This window comes from Vombatus ursinus, unplaced genomic scaffold, assembly GCF_900497805.2.
Source record: "Vombatus ursinus unplaced genomic scaffold, bare-nosed wombat genome assembly UNPS02014799.1, whole genome shotgun sequence".
NCBI lineage: Eukaryota > Metazoa > Chordata > Mammalia > Diprotodontia > Vombatidae > Vombatus > Vombatus ursinus.
The window spans coordinates 3,903,309-3,924,596 of record NW_020954577.1 but is presented as its reverse complement, the minus strand read 5'-3'; the positions used below and the strand labels follow the sequence as shown (position 1 = coordinate 3,924,596).

Here is a 21,288-nt window from a genome sequence, read left to right as displayed (position 1 = left end):
TCTGGAAGGCTCCCCTCAGTTGGAAGGCCTCTGAGGACAGGCTGCCCAAGGGTACTCTTAGCTCAGCTTGGGGAAGTTCATCCCCGGGGTGGCTGCTGGGGAGTTTTTTGGCCACAGCAGCTGAAATGAGATAGCATATGTAAAGCAACCTTGAAGATCCATATAAATGCCAGCCTGGGTAAATGAAGAGAACTGTCCTCTCTGGCACATGGCAGGCTGTGGCTTGCCTTTTATGGGAGGGCCGTGTGGGCAGCTTGGCCTCTAGGAGAATGATCAAAGGGCAAAGTAAATAGATGGAGAAGACTGACCTTGGAGAGGAAAACAATTCTAATTCTGCCCCCAAGTCCGTAATAGATCAATATTAGGGATCTCATAATCTCCCTTGGCCTCAATCATATTTAGAGAAAAGAAAGTCTTTCACACCTGACCCTTGTTGACCAATGAATGGAATAATACGTACCATTTCCTTTCTGTCTCTTCTTGTATTAGGAGTGGGCGGATGTCTCTAACCACGTTTGTGTACATTTTAGTAGCTAGGGTTCTGATTATTTCAACATCCTCAGATAGTCCAGGCTCCATTAGAAGTCACTGTGGTCAACTCCAGGCTTCAGAATTGACACTTTTCTGTTTTATAAAATTAGCATTGGAGAATGAGTGACCAGAAACTGCCGTGTAGGAAGTTGATAGAATCACAGCATTGCAGAGGTGGACAGGACGCAGAGGCCAGCCGATCCAGCCCTTCCTGGACTAAGAGTCCCCTCTGCCACACCCCAACAAGCGGTGATTCCCCCACCCCCGTCCCAGCCCCTGGCAGCCCATTGCACTTTGGGTGATTCTTCAGTCTCTCTTACATTAAACCAAGGTCGGCCTCTTTAGAATCATAGATTACAGGTGCCATGATGTAGCCCTGGGAGTGGGGGAAGACTTGGGTTCTACTGGTTTTTGACCTAATCTAGCTAGGTGACCTTGGGCAAGTCATCTAACTTCTCACTGCCCCCAGGCAACTTATTTAAAGCTTAAAGTTATGGAGTCACATTGGTTAAGAGAGAGATCCCCATGCTGATGAAATCATGGCGCGATAGAGCAGAAAGGGATCTCAGAAGCCACCGAGGCCAATACCCTGATTTTGCCGATGAGGAAACAGACCCAAGGAGGTGAAGGGACCCATCTATACCATAGAACCAGCAACCAAGGGTAAAAGACTGGATTTGAACCCAAGCCCTCTGGCTCCAAATCCCAAATTTTGTTCTGTTTCCCCTTGTTTCCTTTTGTTTACCATTTCCTTCCCAAGTCCAGAGTTACTCACAGTCTTAAGTTAACGTGTTGATCATGGGGTGAATGGCAAATCACATTAATTTGCTAATATTATTAACAATTATAATGTAGAATTATAATATTAATGACATAACTATTAATATTAATTACTAATATTAACTCACAGAGTTGATGTTTTTAATCAATGTCTCTTGCCAAAGTAGTAAAAGCAAAGAATTCTCTGCCTTTTCTATTTGAGCATTGCATTATTGCTTTGCCTAAATGAGTAGCTAAGTAGCTGTTTCCTCAGGGCCAGACTTAAGGCCCCACAAAATTCCTCCCCCACGCCTCTCTGGGCCTGGGGGTCCTTGACTGTGCCAGTGGAACAGGAGCTGGCAACTAGTGGGACGTTGGGGGTTGTCTGAGGGCTGGTCCTCAAGGTGGTTGCTATAACAGTGATGTATTTCGGGGACATGGTCACTCTAGAAAACCAGCAGTCAGCGTCAGAGGAGGGATAGCTAACACTAGGGATGTCCCAGGTCCTTGAAATCTTGACTCCATGGGCCTGGAAGGAGGACCCAAGAACTCTTGACTATGTCCCTGGGATAACACAGCTGTTCAATTGAGGGTAATGTCGAGTCATAGGGGTATAAAGTATCCTCAGGCCTTGAATCAGAAAGTATGGGCTGCATAGATGGTCTCAAAGGGTCCTTCTAGCCCTTGATTTATTGCCCTGTGATTCAGAATTAGAAAAGATGTTAGAGGCCATCAACTGGGCCTGGGGTCAGGAAGACCTGGGTTCAAATCCTACTTCAGACACTGTGTGACCCTGGGCAAGGCACTTAGCAAGTCATTCAGCCTCTCTCAGCCTCAGTTTCCTCATCTGTAAAATGAAAATAATAGCTCCTACCTCATGAGGTTGTTGAGATAACACACGTAAAGTGATTTGTAAACCTTCAGGCCCACTATCGATGCTGGCTGTGAAGTGGCAGCAGGATTCAAACCCAAGCCTTCTGTTTCTGTAGACATTTTCTTTCTGCTGTAGGGCTTTGAATAATATATGTCAGGTTTTCTATCGTGGTCTTTGGTAGCTAATAGAGTTTAAATATGTGTGCGTATGTATGTATGTGTGTATTTACATGTGTGTATATATGTAAAGGTATGGATAAAATTGCTGTTTTTGTCTATACATAACCTTTATTTCCAAACCTTTCCTTTCTCCTATTCACCAAATCACCCCTTATAAAAAAAAAAGCAGCAAAGCTAACACATCAGCTGCCTCTGACAGTATATTCACAATTCTCCATCCATAGTCCCTTACCTGGACAGCTCCGTGGGGCAGTGGGTAGAGTGCTGGTCCTGAGTTCAAATCCAGCCTCAGACATTTACTAGCTGTGTGACTCTGGACAACTCACTTCACCCTGTTGGCCTCAGTTTTCTCATCTTTCAAATGAACTGGAAAGGAAATGGCAAAGTAGTCCAGCATCTTTGGCAAGAAACCCCAGGTGGGGTCACAGAGAGACCAACTTCACTGAGCAGCAGACGTCCCCTCCTACTTCAGAGAAGGGAGGGAAGTGAACTTTCTCATTGCTTCTCGGGGCCAAGCTTAGACTTGCAGTGACAGTGGTCGGTTTAGATTTGGTTGTCGGTTCTTTCCATGGACCTTGTTGTAGATGTGGGCTGTAGCGTTCGACTCCTTAGCCTGTTTACTTCACCTGCATCAGGTCATGTGGGTCTGCCCTGGCCTTTTTGAATTCTCCACATTCACGCCACCAGGTGTGGCGGAGGGAGCGTGCCTGTAACCCCAGCTCTGCGGGGAGTTTCACTGCAGCGGACTTTGCCCCATTAAGGTTGGCATTAGTGAATATGGTGGGCTTTGGGGAGTGAGGGCCTCCTATGTGGCCTGAGGAGGGGAGAAGCAGCCTAGGTCAGAAACAGAGCAGGTCAAAGCTTTTGTTTTTATTAAGCCCACCATTTGTTGTTGTTAAGTCGTTATCAGTGGAGGCCAGTTCTTCACAGCCCCATTTGAGGTTTTCTTGGCAGTTTGCCATTTCCTTCTCCAGCTCATTTTACACATGAGGAAACTGAGGCAACTGGTATGAAATGACTTTCCTAGGGTCACATCACTAGTCAGTATCTGAGGATGAGTATGAACTCGGGTCTTCCTTCCTCTGGGTTTGGCACCACCTAGTTGCCCAGCCCATGATTGGCCCTAACACTTTCAGCCCAGGTGAGATGGGGAGAACCAGTCTTCAAAAAACCCCAAATCCATTACATTCATGCACTTGTTTCATGGTTCCTTGACAACAGCAACAATACAAAGGCACTTCTATGAATATTCTGCTATGTAGGAGGCCTGTTTTTCAGTTTTTAATCTAGCGGTAGGATCCCTAGGTCAAGTGGCGTGGACATTTTTGTTATTTTCTTAGCATAATTCCGTAGCTCATACATTTTTAAAAATATAGTTAGTCTTGAAGCAAACGTTTACTTTTCAAATATTCTTTTCTCCAGAGATTCACAAAAAGGGCAAACTAGTTTTAGCAATAAGTGAGGAACGGCCCTAAAACCGTTCGTCGTTTCTCAGAGCTTCCCCTGAGATTTAGCTGAGCTCTCTTGGCAGGGTAAAAAGAACAGGAAAAAAAGCATAACCAAAAAAACCTCAGCTAGTTTTCATTTCCATGGTTTCTATCCATCTTGCTTTTTCCTGGCTCTATCTTGGTGTACATTTTACAGGATTCTGAAAGTACAGACTCAGTCTCCAAGGATAACCTCATGACCATGCAAGACACTTTTGAGGAAATCTCTGATTCTCAGTTTCCTTATTTGTAAAATGAGCATAATTCAAATCAGTTCAATTCGGAAAACATTATGTAGTAGCTTAGCAAGGCCCTGAGCTAGGTGTTAGGGATTCATACAAAGACAAAGATCAAAAAGAGCCCCTGCCCTCAGGAGGTTACTTTTTATTGGGGAAATATACTATCTTCACAGCTAGTATAATACACTGTGTATGTAGGGGAGAGAGCAGAAGTCAAGGAGCATGTTTGGAATATTTGAGGAGGTAAAGGGCACTAAATACAAGGGTGGGCAGAGAAGGATTCCAAGTAGTCTTGGTACCCAAGCTAAAAAAAAGGGGGGGGGGGAAGGGACTAGCATTCCCTACCTTAGGGAGTATCATGAGAAAAGAAGGCACTTAGCAACCTTTATAGTGCAAGATTGATGTGAATTCAATGAATCAGAAAACATTTATTAATCACCTACTGTATTGTCATGTGGTGAGGTAACAGAGAGCAGCCACAGTCAGGAAGGAAGACCTGGGTTCTAGTGCTGCCTCTGGTATGTATTGGCTCTGTGACCCTGGGCAAAGGCAGCTTTCTAAAACTCTTTAAATTTCAGAGAAGGTGTTGACCTGTATTGATAGAGAAAGTTCCTCCCTAGGGCTCCCTACACCAGTGAAATCACAGGTGTGGGGAAACAGACAAAAATCATTTTTAAAAGTTCCTGCCCTCAGGCAGCTGATGTTCTATTGGGGAAGACAACAGGTTCTTATTTATTTAAGAAGATGCAAAATAAATACACGGAAGGTAATTATAGTAGTGATTTTATTAATAATTATTATTATTATAAAGGTAACATTTATTTAGTGCCTACTATGTGCCAGGCACAGTGCTAAGAGCTTTACAAATATTACCTCCTTCGATCTTCACAACGATCCTGTGAAGCGGGTTTTATTGTTATCCTCATTTTGCAGATGAGCAAACTGAGGCAGAGTTTAAGTGACTTGCTCAGGGTCATGAAGCTAGCAGATGTCTGAGGCAGGATTTGAACTCAAGTCTTAATGACTCCTGGCCCAGGAGTCTAACCGCTTCATCGCCTAGTGACCTGTATAGTGATACTGAAGCGCTTCTCTGGTACCTCAAAATGTCCTCGAGTCCTATCGACTTTTTACCAAGTGGGAAAAACTTCACGTGCGGGCCTGGTAATGGATCGTATGTCTGTCATCCAGGGATGGGTCTAACTAAATCAGGAGGGGCTGCACCGCAGGCTTGGGCGCTCAGCGTGCTGCTATCTTGTTGGCCACAGTGACCTACAAAAGCCAGCTGTCTGTTCTGATGTGGAGGGACTCTGGTTCTGGATGCCCCTGCATGTGCAGGGTCTGGCCCTGATGTCCCGGCTGCCCACGCGGACGATTTCAAACGACATTCTCCTCTCTCATCTCTTTGGAATTTCTCACCTAAGAAGTGTGCTTTCAGATATCCTAAAAATAGCCCCCAGGCACTGTCTGCGGCACCAAAGGACGGCCGGGAGGGACCGAAGGCTGGATAATGGGCAGGCCCGCGCCGAATGGAGTGAAATTGCCAGCGACGGTACCTGAGGTCCAAGAGGGTTTCCAGCTGTGCGTTCAATGAGGAAGGACTCGCCTTTATACCCCTCTATACCTTTGACTCTTCTTGTCTGTCCTACTGAAGGCATCTTGACAAGTGGCCCCCAGGTGGGTCCTGCCCAGAATCTGCAGCTTCGGCGGCCCTCGAGGATGCCATGCTAGGCAAGGGGTTGCATAGGATTCTATTGTTGGTGCTGAGTGCTGTGAGTAATGGCTCCTGCAGCCGATTCCTTCTTGAGAGGATCCGAGATCTAGCCAGGAGGGCCCTCAAAGGCTCAACCCACTCATTTCATATGGGAGGAAGCTGACCCGAGAGGTTCAGTGAGCTGGAAAGGTCAGGTCTTCGAGGCCAGCCGAGACCCAAGGAGCAGGAGGGACGTGTCCGTGGTCCCGCGAGGCATTAACGTCAGAGGCAGCATTTGAACCCGGGTCCTGCACCTTCCAAGTGCCAAAGACGTGAACCTGCCCTTTCATTCATCACTTGCATGTACCTTTGAGGAAGAGGACTATTTGAAATAGGTGAAATATTTTTAAAAAGAGATGAATAGACACGAGGCAACGTGGTATGGGGAAATGAGCCCCAGGTTTGGAGGCGGAAGAAGTCGATCTGTCATTTACTCGCCGTGTAATGTGGCGCTTCGTTTTCTCGCCTGCAAAATGTCGGGGCTCGACTAGCTCGGAGGCTATGGCATGAATGAATGAATGCATCGTCATATTTTATTCATTTCACTTATCAAGCTTCGGGAGCCAGTTTTCCAAATTGTGAAATTTGCCTGTAGTTAGAAAAGTTAGACGTGAGATGTAACAACCTACTCTGGCCTTGACCCGTCTTCCCAGATGGATCTCACTTTATTCCACGATCGGACAGACTGGCGGCCATTATGTGCCTCCCTCTTGAGACTCAGCTCAGGTGCCCCTGCCCACTCCCCAAAAGCCTTTCCAGATTTCAAGGTGGGGAGGAGGAGGAGGAGGAACTATGGTATTCTTCTTTCCCCCCATTGATTTGTGTATAGACTTTGTATTGACTCAGCTGTTTTGTGATGTCTCTCTTCAAACTGATGTAAGCTCCTTGAAGCAGGAACTGATGATTATTATTTTTGTCTTTGTATTTGTAGAGCTTTTCAGAGTGTTGGGCATTAAAAAGCCCAACTACTACACAATTAAATTTCATTGTTTAGGAAACTCCTTCTATCTATGTAGAAGTACCTTAGTTTTAGAGTGCTGGCTGGGGGTGCTGAGAAATGGAATCATTTACTCATGGTCATACAGCTAGTCTGTCTTGTCAGAGGCCAACAGGAATCAGAACCCAGGCCTTCCTGCCCCTGAGGCAAAAATCCCTACTCACTTCTAAACTTCTAAACTCTTACTAGGCACGCTTCTAATTATGGCGTCATAGGAGTCCAGATTTCAAACTGAAGTAGACTTTACAAGCCATTGACTCATTTTGCAGATGAGGGAACTGAGCATAGAGAACTTAGGATCTCACAACTACTAAGTGTCTGAGATGAGGTTCGAACCCGGGTCTTCCTGACTCCAAAGCCGGTCTTCTGTCCACCTCCTCACATTATGTCTCAAAATTTCAAATATTGCCATGACCACGTAACTCACAGCAACTGGCAAATGGGACCAGCGTGCCACTCTCTATACCGCAGAACCATCTAATCCTTCAAGGGTGAGGAACCTACCTTACCTTAATAAATACGCAGAATCATCTAATCATTAGCTTAATAAATACTTGCCTAATTGAGGTCATTTGAAAACAAGTTTGAACTGGTTGTTTTTTTTGTTTTGTTTTGGTTTTTGGTTTTTTTGGAAGCCCTGCCCTTTAGAAAGATCATCTGAGCTTAGGCAGTAAGCAGTTATTAAGCACCTACTGTGTACAAGAGACTGTAATACTGAGGATATGATGACAAAAAGAAGAAAGCTCTTGGGGAGGGGGGCAACATATGCGCCTGCAAGTATATTCGTATAGCTAAGCTCTTTGGAAGGACAAGGCAAATTATTTCATCCTTCTGGAGGTAATGGACTCTGGAAACACCTTTTTTTTTCCCCCAATAACCCAAAGGCTATTCTGGAACCTGGGCTTTTGGTGCATGGAGATTCCATAATGCCTGGAAGCAGAAATGCTCGGACTGCTGCCAGCGTAGACTTTTTTTGAAGCTTCGTTCTGCATTTGTGAACCGAGAGCTAGACTGTCCTCCTGCCTTAAAGCTGGAGACGCAGCGGTAAAAACGTGGAAGGGAAGCTTCTCCCCGATCTCGGCTGGCTAATGCGTTGTCTTTTCTTGTAGTTATTTGTTACACCTTTTAGAAACTGGCTTCATCTCTTCAGTCCCAGCTTTGATGCTTGGGTGAGGAGACTGTACCCCTCATCTCACTGAGAGAGAATACGATGGACAGGTGGTGTCACAGAGTAGGAAGCTGTGGATTGCAAAAGAAACCTGGGTTCAAACCCTGCCTGTGATGGACTAAGCGGCACCCGTTAGAATGTATACTCCTCGGAGGCAAGAATTGTTTTGGCCTTTCTTCGTATCCTCACTGCTTTTCACGGTGCCTAGAATATAATAAATGCTTGTTAACGGACAAGCTGACTGACTTCCCTGGTCCTCAGTTTTCCCATCCATAAAATGGAGACAATAATACCCGATAGTTTCTTCTCCTCAGGCTTGTAATGAGCGTCGAATGAGAGCTTGTGCAGAAATCACTTTGTAAACTTAATATGCATGTCAGTTATTAACCTCATTATTATCATCGTTAACTATTCTTATCTTTGCTGCCATTTCTCTCCCTCCTCCAGATCTATCTGGTCATGTTTTCCATTTTAGGCATCATTTTTTCTTTGCTTCTAATCGAATATTTCTGCCTCGTTTATAATCGCTAGCACAGAGTGTTCTGGAAGTCCTGAGAGTGTGTCTGAATATTCAGAGCCCCGGAGGAGGCAGGGTGGGGTGGTGGGAGTCTGGAGGTCATCAGCTGGCTGTGGGACCTTGGACAAATCATTTTTATTTCCACAGCCCTTACTGTTCTTATCTGTAACAATGAGGGAGCCGGACCAGAAGGTTTCCCAGGTCCTTTCCAGAGCCAACGTGCTATCATTCTGGGACTAGCATATATGCATCCCTGGCACGGGCCCTTCCCGGGCAATGTCTCCAGCACCTGAGTGGGTGCCTTCTTGTATCCTTCATTAGGCATTCAGTGGGGATGTCTGCAGGCACAGAGATGCCCAGTGCTCTGCCAGCATGCCAGGGTCTCTGAGGGACCTGGGTAGACTTATGTCATGAAGCAGTGTCTATAATGGAAAGGTTACCAGACTGAGGCCTGGGGTCTATTCCCAAGGCCAGAAGGAGAAGGATTTGGTTACTGTTTGTTTAGTCATTTTTTAGTCCTATCAGGCTCTTTGCGACCCCTTTTGGGGTTTTCTTGGCAGAGATACTGGAGTGATTTGCCATTTCCTTCTCCAGCTCGTCTTACAGATGAGAAAACTGAGTCGAAAAGGGTTTAGTGACTTGTCCAGGGTCACACAGCTAGTGTCAAGTGTTTGAGGACAGATTTGAACTCAGATCTTCCTGACTCCAGGCCCAGCACTGTGGTGCCACCCAGCTGCCCTAGAAGGATTGGGACTAGATGGCTTAACGTAAAGAATGCCAGAGTTGGAGTCAAGATGACCTTAGTTCAAATTCTGCTTCAGTTATTTACTAGCTGGGTGACCCTGGGAAAGTCACTGTTTTGTGCCTCAGTTTCCTCATCTATAAAATGGGGATAATAATAGCACCTACTTTATAGAGTTGTTGTGAGGAGCAGATAAGATTGTATAGACAAATTTTCCCTTTTAAAGCTTTAAGTACCTCATAAATGTTATTATTAATTTATCTCTAAAGGCTCTTCTAACTCTTCTGATACGTTAATCATCCATGACTCTCTAGCCACAGAAAGAGATCAGAGCTTTCCAAATATCCTTTAGGGATCAGGACGATGGAACAAGCAGATAAGCTTGCTTATGGCAGGAAGACATAGGGAAAAGACCAGTACGAGTGTAAGATGCTTATGCAGTTGTAGGACACTTCAGGATGTAGCTTCTGTGGTTTCCCTGGTGTTTATGCCCTCCATTGATGCAGGTCGCAGCCACAGAGCAGCTTTGGTAGGCCTCTGTGGCCACGTCTCTGGGTGCTTAGCTGGGCCGAGCTCAACATGACAGACGCATGGTCTGTGCATCACTGGGGCTGGGCACGCAGGGTGAGCTCTCAGAAACTGGTCCAACCCTCTTGTTTTATAGTTCAGGAAACTGAGGCTCCAAGCTGCTCAGGCACTCAGTGTCAGAGGGGGGGATCTAAACCCTTCTAGCCATGTCACGCTGCCTTCCACTCTTTATGTTCCCCTCCATTCCTAACGTTCTGTGATTCAAGCTTTTAAAACCTACTGCATTTGTTCTATCATTCAGAGCCTTACAGTGGAAAGAGGACGTGGGTTCTAATTCTGCTTTTGATTTTGAGCAAGTTACTTTAGGCCAGGACTGGACTAGATGGCCCCCCAGGTCAGCTGTAAATCTGTGAGCCTATGGTCCAGTCCTAAATTGGGCTGCAGCGGATCTCAAAGAGCTTCTTGGAAGCCCTGGAGGCGTGGCAGCCTTTGTTGGAGGTGGGAGTTTGCACGCAGAGACAGTCACAGGTGGCTGAAGTTCTAAGTACCGGCAGGAAATGAGAGATAGTATCCACATGTAAATAGAGTGGGTGAAGAGGCTGGAATCCATCAGGCACAGGAAGCCTGGCATCCGGAGTCTGGAGGAAAGCTGAGCCTGAGACCAGGAGATTGGGCAGAAAGAAAGGGGGAGCCGAGTCCTAGAGAAAGAGAAATGCCGTGAGCAGAGGAGTGGATCTCATGCACAGAGGCAGCCCCAGAATTCCTGGGCTTTCAGAGGAGGGTAGGATATAACGGGTGGTGTTTGGGCCAGCTTGAAATCTCTTGCTGTTTTGTCCTTCTCCAGGGCCCTGAGGGCTGAGGCTTCCATCCTGGTACAGAGGGGGACCTCCTTAGAAGGCTTAGGCAGCTTGGGCGGGCCTCCTTTCCCTCATGGGCTTAGTATGTAAATTTGTTTACACTCACTGGATTCAGGTCAAACTTTTCAGTAACATTGGCATTGTGTAAGAGGCCCAGCTGAAGAAATGTGACTAAAACGATAGGCTCTTTTTATTATATGGTTATATGCTGAGGGCCAAAAGAGGGGGGAGATGCTCTCATTTCGCTCTTGTGAGCCCCCCCTCCCCATGCACCAGAATCATCTATGCTGGACAGACTTTATTTAGATCCTAGATCTCTCTTCTCTTACAGCCCACCACATGATACCCAAACATTGCGAGTTGGATTGACAGTGACTCTGTATTTCTTTCATGTAAAAGGAGACCTGCTGAGGAGCTGGGGTGGAGGTATAACTCAGCAGTCACTGCTTTAGGTTGTGGTTGAGGCATTTGTGTGTCTTGAATCCACAGTGAAAGGACTCTCCTAATCCTTTCAAGTGTATAATTGACTTAGGAGGGGGTCAGGGCAGAACACTGATTTTGCTCCAGGAACTACCTGCCCCGACTTGGCCCATATGAGAGAAGTCAGCGGGAATTCATGGCATCACTGAACCTCAGAGGTGAAGAGCCTCCGAGGACAAAGAGACCTCGAATCCCCTTGGTGGCAAGACGTCATCTAGCCTCAGTAGGGGCAGCATCTTTGGATATAGTTCCTGAGAGCTGGCATTGATAGGGCCCTTGGAGGTTTGCAGAGCACTTTGAGGTCCTTTCGTTGTCAAATGCCAAGTGCATTCCAGTCAATTCAACTGGCCTTTATTGATTAAGCATCTACTGAGTCTAAGACCTATTTCCTAGGTGCTGGAGGCTCATGGAATCTAGATTGAGAACACTGAGGCCATCTACTCCAGCCCCTTCATTTTACAGTGAATGAAAGCCAGGGTTCCTCAGCTTTAAGTAACTAAGGTGGGATCTGAACCCAAGTCTTCTTGGATCTAAATCCAGAGCCTTACAAAAATGAAAATCATCATCTGCCCTCAAAGGGCCTCAGTATTCCTGAGATAAGAAGCTTAACATTAGTCAGTACAAGATAAATCAAAGAAAGAATATTACCAACCATTGAGCCCAGGAAAATTTTTCCTTAAGAAACAGCGAGTAAATCGAGCCTTGAAAGAAACTGCAGACCAAGGTAGAGGTAAAGAAGAGTGTATTCCAGGCATGGGGCACAGCCTATGCAAAGGAATAGAGGTGGGAAATGATGCCCAATTTAGAGAGCAGCAAATAGGCCAGATTTGTGTGAAAAGGATCATCATGAAATAAGTCTGGAGAGGTAGAGACTTTATACACAGTAGGTTCTTAATAAATATTGATGGAATTGAATCAAATGGAACAAAATTGTAGCATCTATGCTTTGGTTATTTCAGAAGAGATTTAAATGGGAGGATTGGATAGAGAGTAAGATTCTTTTTAAAGGGTGTTAATAGTGCAGGTTAAAAGCCCCAGGTCAGCACGCAGTATGTCCTCTGCCCAGGGTGAGTGCTCATTCATTGTTGATTATTGACATCTGATGGTCAAAAGCAGAGATCTGTAGTGTCATGAGCATAAGAGAAACAGGAGCAAAGATGCCTGTTTTCTGAGTTGTTAGTTTGACTTATACGTTGAGGCTTCCAGAAACGTGCTGGCATTTGTTTCAAAAGCCCTGCCCTTTTTATTTGTCCTGTGCACTTACTTGGGCCGTTGGACTTTATGTGAGATGATTTATCAGCTTCAGGGAATCTTTTGATGAATCAAAGGCTGATCCATGGAGGAGATGAGTCGCTCTTGTGAGTAGAGATGTGCAGAGCAGTATGCGGCGCTCAGAGAACTGGGTGGTGGTGCCCCACTCATCATCCCTGATTAGTCCAGAGGCTGCAGATTCTTTGGGGTTTTTCCCCCAGGTTTGAGAGCCAGGGCCTGGCATCTTCCTGCTCTGGATGGGGGGATGACTGTGTTGGGAACTTCATCTCCCCATTCTTATTCAAATCTGTTCTTAGAGCCTGCCAAAGATGAGATCTGTCGGGGACAAGAGGCAGCCTGTTTGCTGATATTTGTAAAGCCTGTTTAGTGCCCACTAACTGAGGCTTTCCGTTAGGATTTAGTGACTGGCTTGCCTCTGAAATGGCTCCTCAAGCTGAGGCAGGACCCAAAGGGTCATCCACATACTGGTATTTCAGCCCACACTTGGGTCCAGTCCTCGTCTGGCTCCCTACGGGTTATGGACGGATTGTCTGGAGGGGAGATGGTGGCTGGGCGGGCTCATTGCCAGCTTGGCATCAGTGGCAGGTCTGCGTTCCTCACCTGGAAGGGCTTTTGTGTGCCATCAGCCATGGAGGGCATCATTAGCCCATAGGGGGTCTTCCATCTGTCTTTGAGTGGGGCTGGTGGAGGGAAGCATTGCTGTGTGAGGCCAGGGGCCTCTGGCAGAGACAGAGACCATTGGCTGAGAGTATCTCTTCTTTAGTTTTTAATTTTTTTTAATTTTTAGGCAATTGGGGTTAAGTGACTTGCCAAGAGTATCTCTTCGAAACCGGACACCTACCCCCAGTGCCCCTGGCAGAGAGAACCACCTACCACCGGTGGGCAGAGAGAGCGCATTTCTTCTGAGTCCCAAGACCTGTTCCCTCGCCCCTCTGGCCTCTTATTCACTAGTCTCTTTCGTATATGTGTGTGTATGTATAGATATGTATATGTGTGCATATAGAGGTGTTGTATATGTATACATACGCATGCATACATGTGTGCATCTATATACACATATATGCATTATACAAATATAGGTTTATACCCACTGCTTCCCCATATTCATTCTCTCTCTCCTTCTCTCTCTCTGTCATACACACACACACACACACACACACACGTATGTATACAAATTTAGGTGTATAGCCATTGCTTCCTCAGACTGTATGTGTGCGTCCATGTGCACACACAAGGGTGTACATGTACATATATACACACATGCACACATGTATCCACACATGTATAAAAAATTTTAACCTGTAAGGGAGGTAATAGAGAGTGGAAAGTGGAGTTCTAGGACGTATGTTAAAAATCCCAGCACTGCCCCTTGTATGCTCTAGGCCACCTCTGTGGCTTCAGTTTCTTCACCTGTAAAAGGAGGGGCTTGTGCGTGTAATGTAGGAGTTTTTCAGTGTATGGTTTAATTTTTCTAAGCTTTCCCCCTTCTTTTTGATTCTTTGGTCTAAGGGATGACTCTCTAAGGGGAAGGGAGCGAGCATTTATTAAGCACCTTCTGTGTGCCAGGCACTTGGCAAATATGATCTCAACTGAAGGGAAGAAGGAGAGATGCCTTGGGGAATGTCAATGATGTAGAAACCAAAGCTGTCAATACACGTCTGTCTTAACACAAAGGGATTGGCTGGGATGGCAGCCTCTCAGACCCTCCCAGCTCTGGCTCTGGGCTCCTGCCTGGGTCTTCTCCCAAAGCCCCATCAGGGCTGACAGCTCTCCCAGCCGGCTGAGCCCACCCGGAGTGAAGGGCTGCCCCTGCTGCTTTACTTAGCCCATCCCAGAACATTCTGTGCAGGGAACAACGCGGTCCCAGTGAGGATTTGCGACTTCTGAGGCCCCAGGATCTGGCCCCGACTTTCTTTTTCATCCTTTTGCGCAGAATTGTAGCATCAGAGCTGGCAGAGACCCTTCCGGATTTTAGAGGCTGGATGGCCCAATGCATACTTGACTGGGAAGGGAAACCCTCTACAACATCTCCCAGAGTGAGCATTCAGCTTGTAAGAGGCAGTGTGGCCCAATGGGATGCATGCTGGTTTTGGAGTCAGAGGTTTGGGGGTCAAATTTTGGCTCTAATACCCTATCTGGGTGACCCTGGGCAAGTCACTTAACTTCCTGAGTCCTCAGTTTCTTCTTCTGTAAAATGAGGAGCTTGGGCTAGATGACCCCTAAGGTCTCTTCTGACTCCAAGCCTATGGTCCCGGGATCCTTCTGCTTAAAGGCTGCGGAAGAGGAGAACCTGATCAGTCTCCAGTGGGGGCTCATGGATGCCTCTGGTGGTCAGTCTGATCAATCCTAATGGACTCATTCTCAGCAGAATATTTTTAAATGAATAAAATAAAATACAGATGATTACAAGGGAAACCACTTATATTGAAATACACCCTCACACCCATTTTACAGACCTCAAGCTAGAAGTCTTGCTCTAAGGGCTGCCTTGCTTAACCCCGCTTCTCATTACTCAGTGTGGGTTAGTGCTGAATTTGAAGTCAGGACGACCAGGATTTAAGTCCTGCCTCAGACACATGGGACCCGGGCAAGTCACTTAATGTCTCTGATTTCACCTCAGTTTCCTTTTCTGTAAAATGAAAACAGTTAAAAGAGCGTCAATCATTTTTTTAAAAATAGAAGAGAGCAGAAATGAATTTGGAAGAGGAAGCAGGCAAGGAGAGTATGGGCACCACCATTTTAAATTCCAGTGATATGAGGGGCAAAAAGGTAAGATCTGTGTAGTGGGAAGAGGTACATGGTTTCACAGACCGTGCCTCTTTTGTGTTATTCTTTGCATATTGAAATGTGCTTATTCAACTTAAAATAGCACTCAGACTTTTGGGACACCCTGACACCATCTTGTTTGTACATACTTGTTTGCATGTGGTCTGGCCCATTAGAATGTGCTTGCTTGAAGGCAGGGACTGTGTTTTTGCCTTTGTATTTCCAGCACATAGTAGGCACTTAAAGAATGGCTGTTGAGTGATTGGGGTATGAAACCTAAATACGTCCTTACTTCCATGGATCTGTGACCTCCCTGAGGCACTGTCTCCTCCACTGGTGCAGATTGCAGCTTCCCAATTAGAAGTGCCACGGTTTTCCAAAGGCAGCCCAGGCCACAAGAGCATTCGTAATAGAGGCTGGAAGGGATCTCATCTAATCCCTGTTTTATAGATGGTGAAACTGAGGTCCAGAGCTGGACCGTGACACAGTCGTACGGATAGTAAGGAGTGGAGCTGAGATTTGAACTCATGTTTCTCTGATTCTAAAGCTAGAATCCTTTCTGCCGCCCTTCCCTCCCTCCTTCCCTTCCTCTCTCCCTCCAGTTCAGTTCCGTCACTCACTCGTGTCAGTGGTGCCTGTCTCCAGTGACCCAACACACTTTCTCGATGCACTGGCCTTCGGACTTTTCTTATTACAGTCAGATCACATCATGATAAACCCCAAAGCATAAACATGAATGAGTATTATTAGAGCTTCTCCCTCCTTGGCGCATTCTACCTCGTATTGCGCAGGGAATCCCAAAAGTCAGCATGGAATTTTAAATTTGTTAAACTTACTACGTACTTGTCTTATTCCCCCAACCAGATTTTACGTTCCTGAAGGACAAAGTCATTTGTGTCGTATTTGGCCGTGTAATTTAGTGCTGGAAGAACCTGAATTCAAATCCTGCTTCAGACATTAGCTAGCTCTGTGACCCTGGACAGGTTGCTTCACCCTGCTGTCAGCCTCAGTTTCCCCATCTGTAAAATGGGAATAATAATAGTAGCACCTCCCTCATAGAGTTGTGGTGAGGATCAAATGTAATAATGCAAGTTAAGTGCTTTGCAAACCTTAGGTATTTAAACATAAGCTATTATTGTTAGTTATTATTTCTCCCTGCCTCCAGGACACATACAGTTAATATTTACTCTGTAAAGGAATTAACCAATGGAGATGTAAAATGAAGGACCTCGGGCCAGTTAGGAAGAGATCAGGCTGTGACTGGTGGTCTGTGATAGTGCTGCTTTTTCTCTCTAGTGCTTGTGGGGTGTGGTGGAAAGAGCATTCAATTGGGAGCCCAAAGACCTGAGTTCAAATCCTGACTCTGTCACTTGGTACCCAGGTGATCTTAGACAAGTCCTTTGCCTACCTGGATCTCAGGTTTTACCATCAGTAAAATGAGTGGGTTTGTTTGGTCTCGTGGAAGGGCCCCCCCAGCTCTAAACCTCTGATTCAGCAAGTGTTAGTGGAACAAGCAGCCCAATAGGTAGTGGACATTGGAGACACAAAGCTAGAAATGTCAGCCCCTGCCTTCAGGAAGCTTGCAGTCTATTCAGAGTAAACAACATGTTTATAAATGAAGTAGGACAATACCAACAATAATAATAGCTAACATTTATATGGAATTTTAAGATTCGCAAAACTCTTTTTATCTCATTCTATCCTCATGGCAACCCCTCTTGTAGAAGTCCTCTTGTTAACTCCATTTTACCAAAGAGGAAACTGAGGCTGAGAGGTTAAGTGATATATACACCTAGAACTTGAGGTGGAATTTGAACTCACATCTTCATGAGTCCATCCGCCATATTGCCACCTAGTTCTAGTAGCAATTGGGGGTATCAGGAGAAGCTTCATGGGATTATAGCGTCAGGGCTAGAAGAGACCACAGAAGCCATCTAGTCCAATTTCCTTATTTTTCAGATAAGGAAACTGGGGCCTATAGAAGTTAAATGACTTACCCAAGGTTAACATAGCTAGTAAGTTACTGAGAGGGAAAGCATTTAAACCCAGGTCCTCTGACTTCATATCCAATATGCTTTCCGCTGTACCATGCTACCTCTAGGAAGTATGCACAGAGATGAGAAAGGAGTGCTTGGTCCAAGGGTTTTATTTTTCTAAGCTATTTCAGGTTTATTTGTGCTAAACACTGAGTAATTGTGCCACTGACCTCATGGTTCCATGGAGGGGACTTGGGTTCTAGAAGATGTTACCAGAGTAATGCAAGCACTGGCCCAACCTCCCGACCTAGGCAAGCTTCAAGAGAACCAGTCTTGTGTCTCTTTGATCCAAGCATCATCCTTGTCCATCACCTACAATAGGGGTTCTTAACCTGTGTGCCATGAAGCCCTTTGACAGCCTCCCCTTCTCAAAATAACGTAAAGCGTGTTAAGTAAAATACATAGGATTGATTACAAAGGAAGCCAAATATATTGAAATAGTTATCAGAATATTTAAAAAATCCAAGTTCACAGACCCCAGTTAAGAGCTCCAGGCTGAGAAGCTCCTCACCAGACCATGCACCACCAGCTGGCATTTTTTTTCCTGGAGTAATTCATGAGTCGGTCTACAAAAGGATCAATCTGTATCAGTGGCCGAAAGCCCCAGGCTTACAGTCTTGAATCCTGCAAATACCATAAGTTGAGAGAGAATGAAAGCCTTTCCAAACCTTCCCTTTCTCTCCATTATGAATTTTTTTTCCCAAATTTTTAAACATGTTTCCAGAAAATTCCCATTTTAATACTGTGGGCGAGAAGCCGCCAGGAGCTAATGGGTACAGCCTGTGTCTCTCTGGTGCTTCCCATTCGGATCTGTCAGATTTGAATAAATGCTTCTCCGTAGAATTTCTTAATTGCCGGATCTGCCCCCAAAGGACTTTATATAAAAGGCAATCAAGCAATGTCTGTATATAAAAAGAGCCTTGAACACTGAAATGTGAAAAATAATTGGGTGGGATTTCAGCAAGTCAGCACACCAGAAGTTCCTGGCCTAGCTCAGTGTTATCAAGGCAGAGAGGAGGAGAAGGAGGCCGAGAAGAATGAACCAAAAAGAAAATTAACCCTTTCCATACTCTTTCCTGTACTACAGGTGCTTTACATACCTTCCTTATTTGCCTGATTTGATTATAAGCTTTTCTAGGGGCATAGAATATAGCTGACATATTTTTGTGTCTCCCACAGTGTGAGTGCAATGTCTTGTGTGGTCTAGCACTTTCCATTATATCACACTGTCTCATAGTTGTGAAGGATTGATCGTTGGAAAAAGATCTGGCCATCTGGGTTGACTCTCATCCTTTTTGATCTCCTTTGGTGCATCTCTGAGGATAGAACACTGTCATTATTAGCCCTGACTGTGGGTACACTTGCAGATTGTTTGTGGACTCAACAGTTTCACAGAGTAACCATGTTGGGGGTGTACTCTGTGGTCTAATGCTGTATCAAATTGTTCTTTCATTCCATAGAGCTCAAAGCACTAATAATATGTTCCAAATATAATGGCATATTCCAGATTGGCAACCTAAGACATATCCCTTGTCATGGTCTAGCGTGGCCAAAGAGAAGAGCCTATGCCCCTTACCTCGCTTGTTCATTCATTCATTCATTCATTCATTCATTGAGCATTTATTAAACACTTACTATGTGCAAGGTGCCATGTTACGTGCTGGGGATCCAGACAACTGCTGCTCTCAAGTTGCTTAGATTCTCCAGAGCAATCCAAGCTGACCACAAATAAATTGATATAAGATCAATACAAAGTACTCTTTGGAGGAGGGGAGACCCAAAAACGGCTTCCTGTAGGAGATGGCCTCTGGGCGGGGCCGAGGAGGATCCTAAGAGGCAGAGATGAGGAGAGAGAGCAGTCCAGGCAGAGACAGGAGCCAGAGTGCAGAGGTTTGAGAGGCAGGAGAGGAAGTAGACATACACAGTGTGGGCAGTGTTCTCCAGGAGTTTAGTCAAGTGAAACAAGGGTGCATCTCTGAGGGTTCAAACAAATTCAAACAAGGCTGAAGGAGAGACATGAGAGCATTTCTAAGTAGCAGAAAGAGTCAGGAGGTAGAAGGTGATTAAAGATTAGTAAGAGTGTGGGGATGATAGAGGGGCATTCCGCTGGAAATGAAGGTGAAATGGAATCAGGGTACATGTAGAAGAGTTTGCCTTGGTGAGGAGAAAGGCCAAGTGAGACAGGTGTGAAGGAAGAGATAATGGGGGAAGAATTCTGAATGATTCGAGATGAGGAAGGAAGAGGGAGTTTTCAGGAATGTGCTCTCTCTCTCTCTCTCAGCAAATGAGACAAGGCTTTGAACCAGCTTTGTATCCTGCCTCAGTCACTTACCTGCTGTGTAATCAGGAGCTCACCATTTTACTATTTCCCATCTGTTAAATGGGAATAATAATATTTCCAAGTTTTATTTCATGGGTTGTGGTGAAGATTGAATAAAATAATGTAGATAAAGCACTTTTCTAGTTTTGAGGCATAACAATAATAATAATAGCAATATTTGTAAGTGCTTTGAGGTCTACAAGCACTCTATGTATATTATCTCATTTAATCCTCACCGACGTCCTGGGAGCAGGTGCTATCATTATGTAATTGTAGTCTTGCCATGTAGATTACATATGGAAACGTGGATAGCTGTTTTTATTGTCATGCGTTATTGTTATCTGGACAATTCCGTTCTGTAGGACCCCTCACTTGCCTGCCCTTCTGGGATCTCCTGTTCCTTGGTCTCATGATTTGTCACCCACATGGACGGTAGTCATCACATTTGGTCCTGTGGCCACGCTGAAGAAGGGCCAAGCTGGCCTTAGCCGGGCTGGTCCTCCTAGGACGGACATTTCCTCTGAGATGCTTCACAGGGGACGTGTCTTCTCCCCTGCCCCTTCTTTCTCCAGTACACGCTTAAACACTCATAAGCTATGTCTCCATTTTTCTGTCTTTCAGAACTGAGGACGATCTTCTGGAATTGTTCATCAACAAGGGGACATCCAAGCCGTGACATATGCCAGTGCCACCGCCCCCGCCTCCGCCTTTGCCCCCACCACCACCCCCCACCGGGGTGCCTCCGCCCCCTCCGCCTTTGGCACCTCCGGTAAGGCTTGGTTCCCATCTGGGCTCCTTAGACAGTGAAAGCATCCTTGGATCTGGCTGAGCCCTTCCCAGGGTTTCAGAAAGCCATCACAGGACTCCCCTAGCTTTGGGCAGCTCCCTTCAGGCAGGCAGCCAGCTCTGTGGGTGTCAAGGCCAGGTTTAAAAGCCTGCACTCAATTCTGTTATTCCTCAGGCCCCTTCTGCTCTCTCTCCGCTGCCTCCAGGTAATCTCTCCTCTGGTTCCTGCTGTGGGAAGCCAGCTCCCTAAAGCAGACACCAGGATAGGCTCGCCCTCCTTTGGAATCAGCTGGCCAGCTTCTGCTTTCTGTTATCACTTCCCTTTCTTTGTAAGGTCTGAGCAGAATGCATGAATGGTGCTGCAGAAAATGCTTCTTTGATTGTGGTATCTATTGCTGTGGCCAAAGGCTCCCCCCACACCGAGGCTTCAGCCCCCAGCTACTGCCTGCGGTCAGACAAGAGAAATAGGGGCCTCTTAATGAAATGGGCTTGACTGCATTTCTGCCCAGGAGCCCTGAACTCTCCAGGGTTAGGGTCGGTCAGCTCAGTCTTTCTTTCTCTCTTTCTTTCTTTCTTTCTTTCTTTCTTTCTTTCTTTCTTTCTTTCTTTCTTTCTTTCTTTCTTTCTTTCTTCCTTTCCTTCTTTCTCTCTTTCTTTCTTTTTCTTTCTCTCTTTCTTTCTTTTCTTTCCTTTTTTCTTTCTTTCTCTCTTTCTCTCTCTTTCTTTCTCTTTCTTTCTTTCTTTCTTTCTTTCTTCCTTCCTTCTTTCTCTTCCCTCCCTCCCTTCCTTCTTTTCCCTTCCTTCCTTCCTTCTTTCCTTTCTTTTCCCTTCCTTCCTGCCTGCTTTTCTTTCTTTCTTTCTCCCTCTCTTTCTTTTCCCTTCCTTTATTCCTTCTTTCTTTCTCCCTCTCTTTCTTTCTTTTCCCTTCTTTCCTTCCTGCCTGCTTTTCTTTCTCTCTCTTTCTTTTCCCTTCCTTCCTTCTTTCCTTCTTCCCTTCTTT

General features: G+C 45.6%; 1 protein-coding gene across 5 annotated transcripts in view; it reads left to right on the top strand.

Annotated features, from left to right (window-relative positions):
- Positions 1-21,288, top strand: part of LOC114050582 (WAS/WASL-interacting protein family member 3-like) — a 72,908-nt gene that overhangs the window by 6,524 nt on the left and 45,096 nt on the right. For all 5 annotated transcript variants that reach the window (XM_027872386.1, XM_027872385.1, XM_027872381.1 and 2 more), the window contains exon 2: positions 20,124-20,271. In XM_027872386.1, coding sequence (XP_027728187.1) covers positions 20,182-20,271 — 90 coding nt within the window. In that variant the 5' untranslated portion in view covers positions 20,124-20,181. The remainder of the gene's footprint in view (positions 1-20,123; positions 20,272-21,288) is intronic.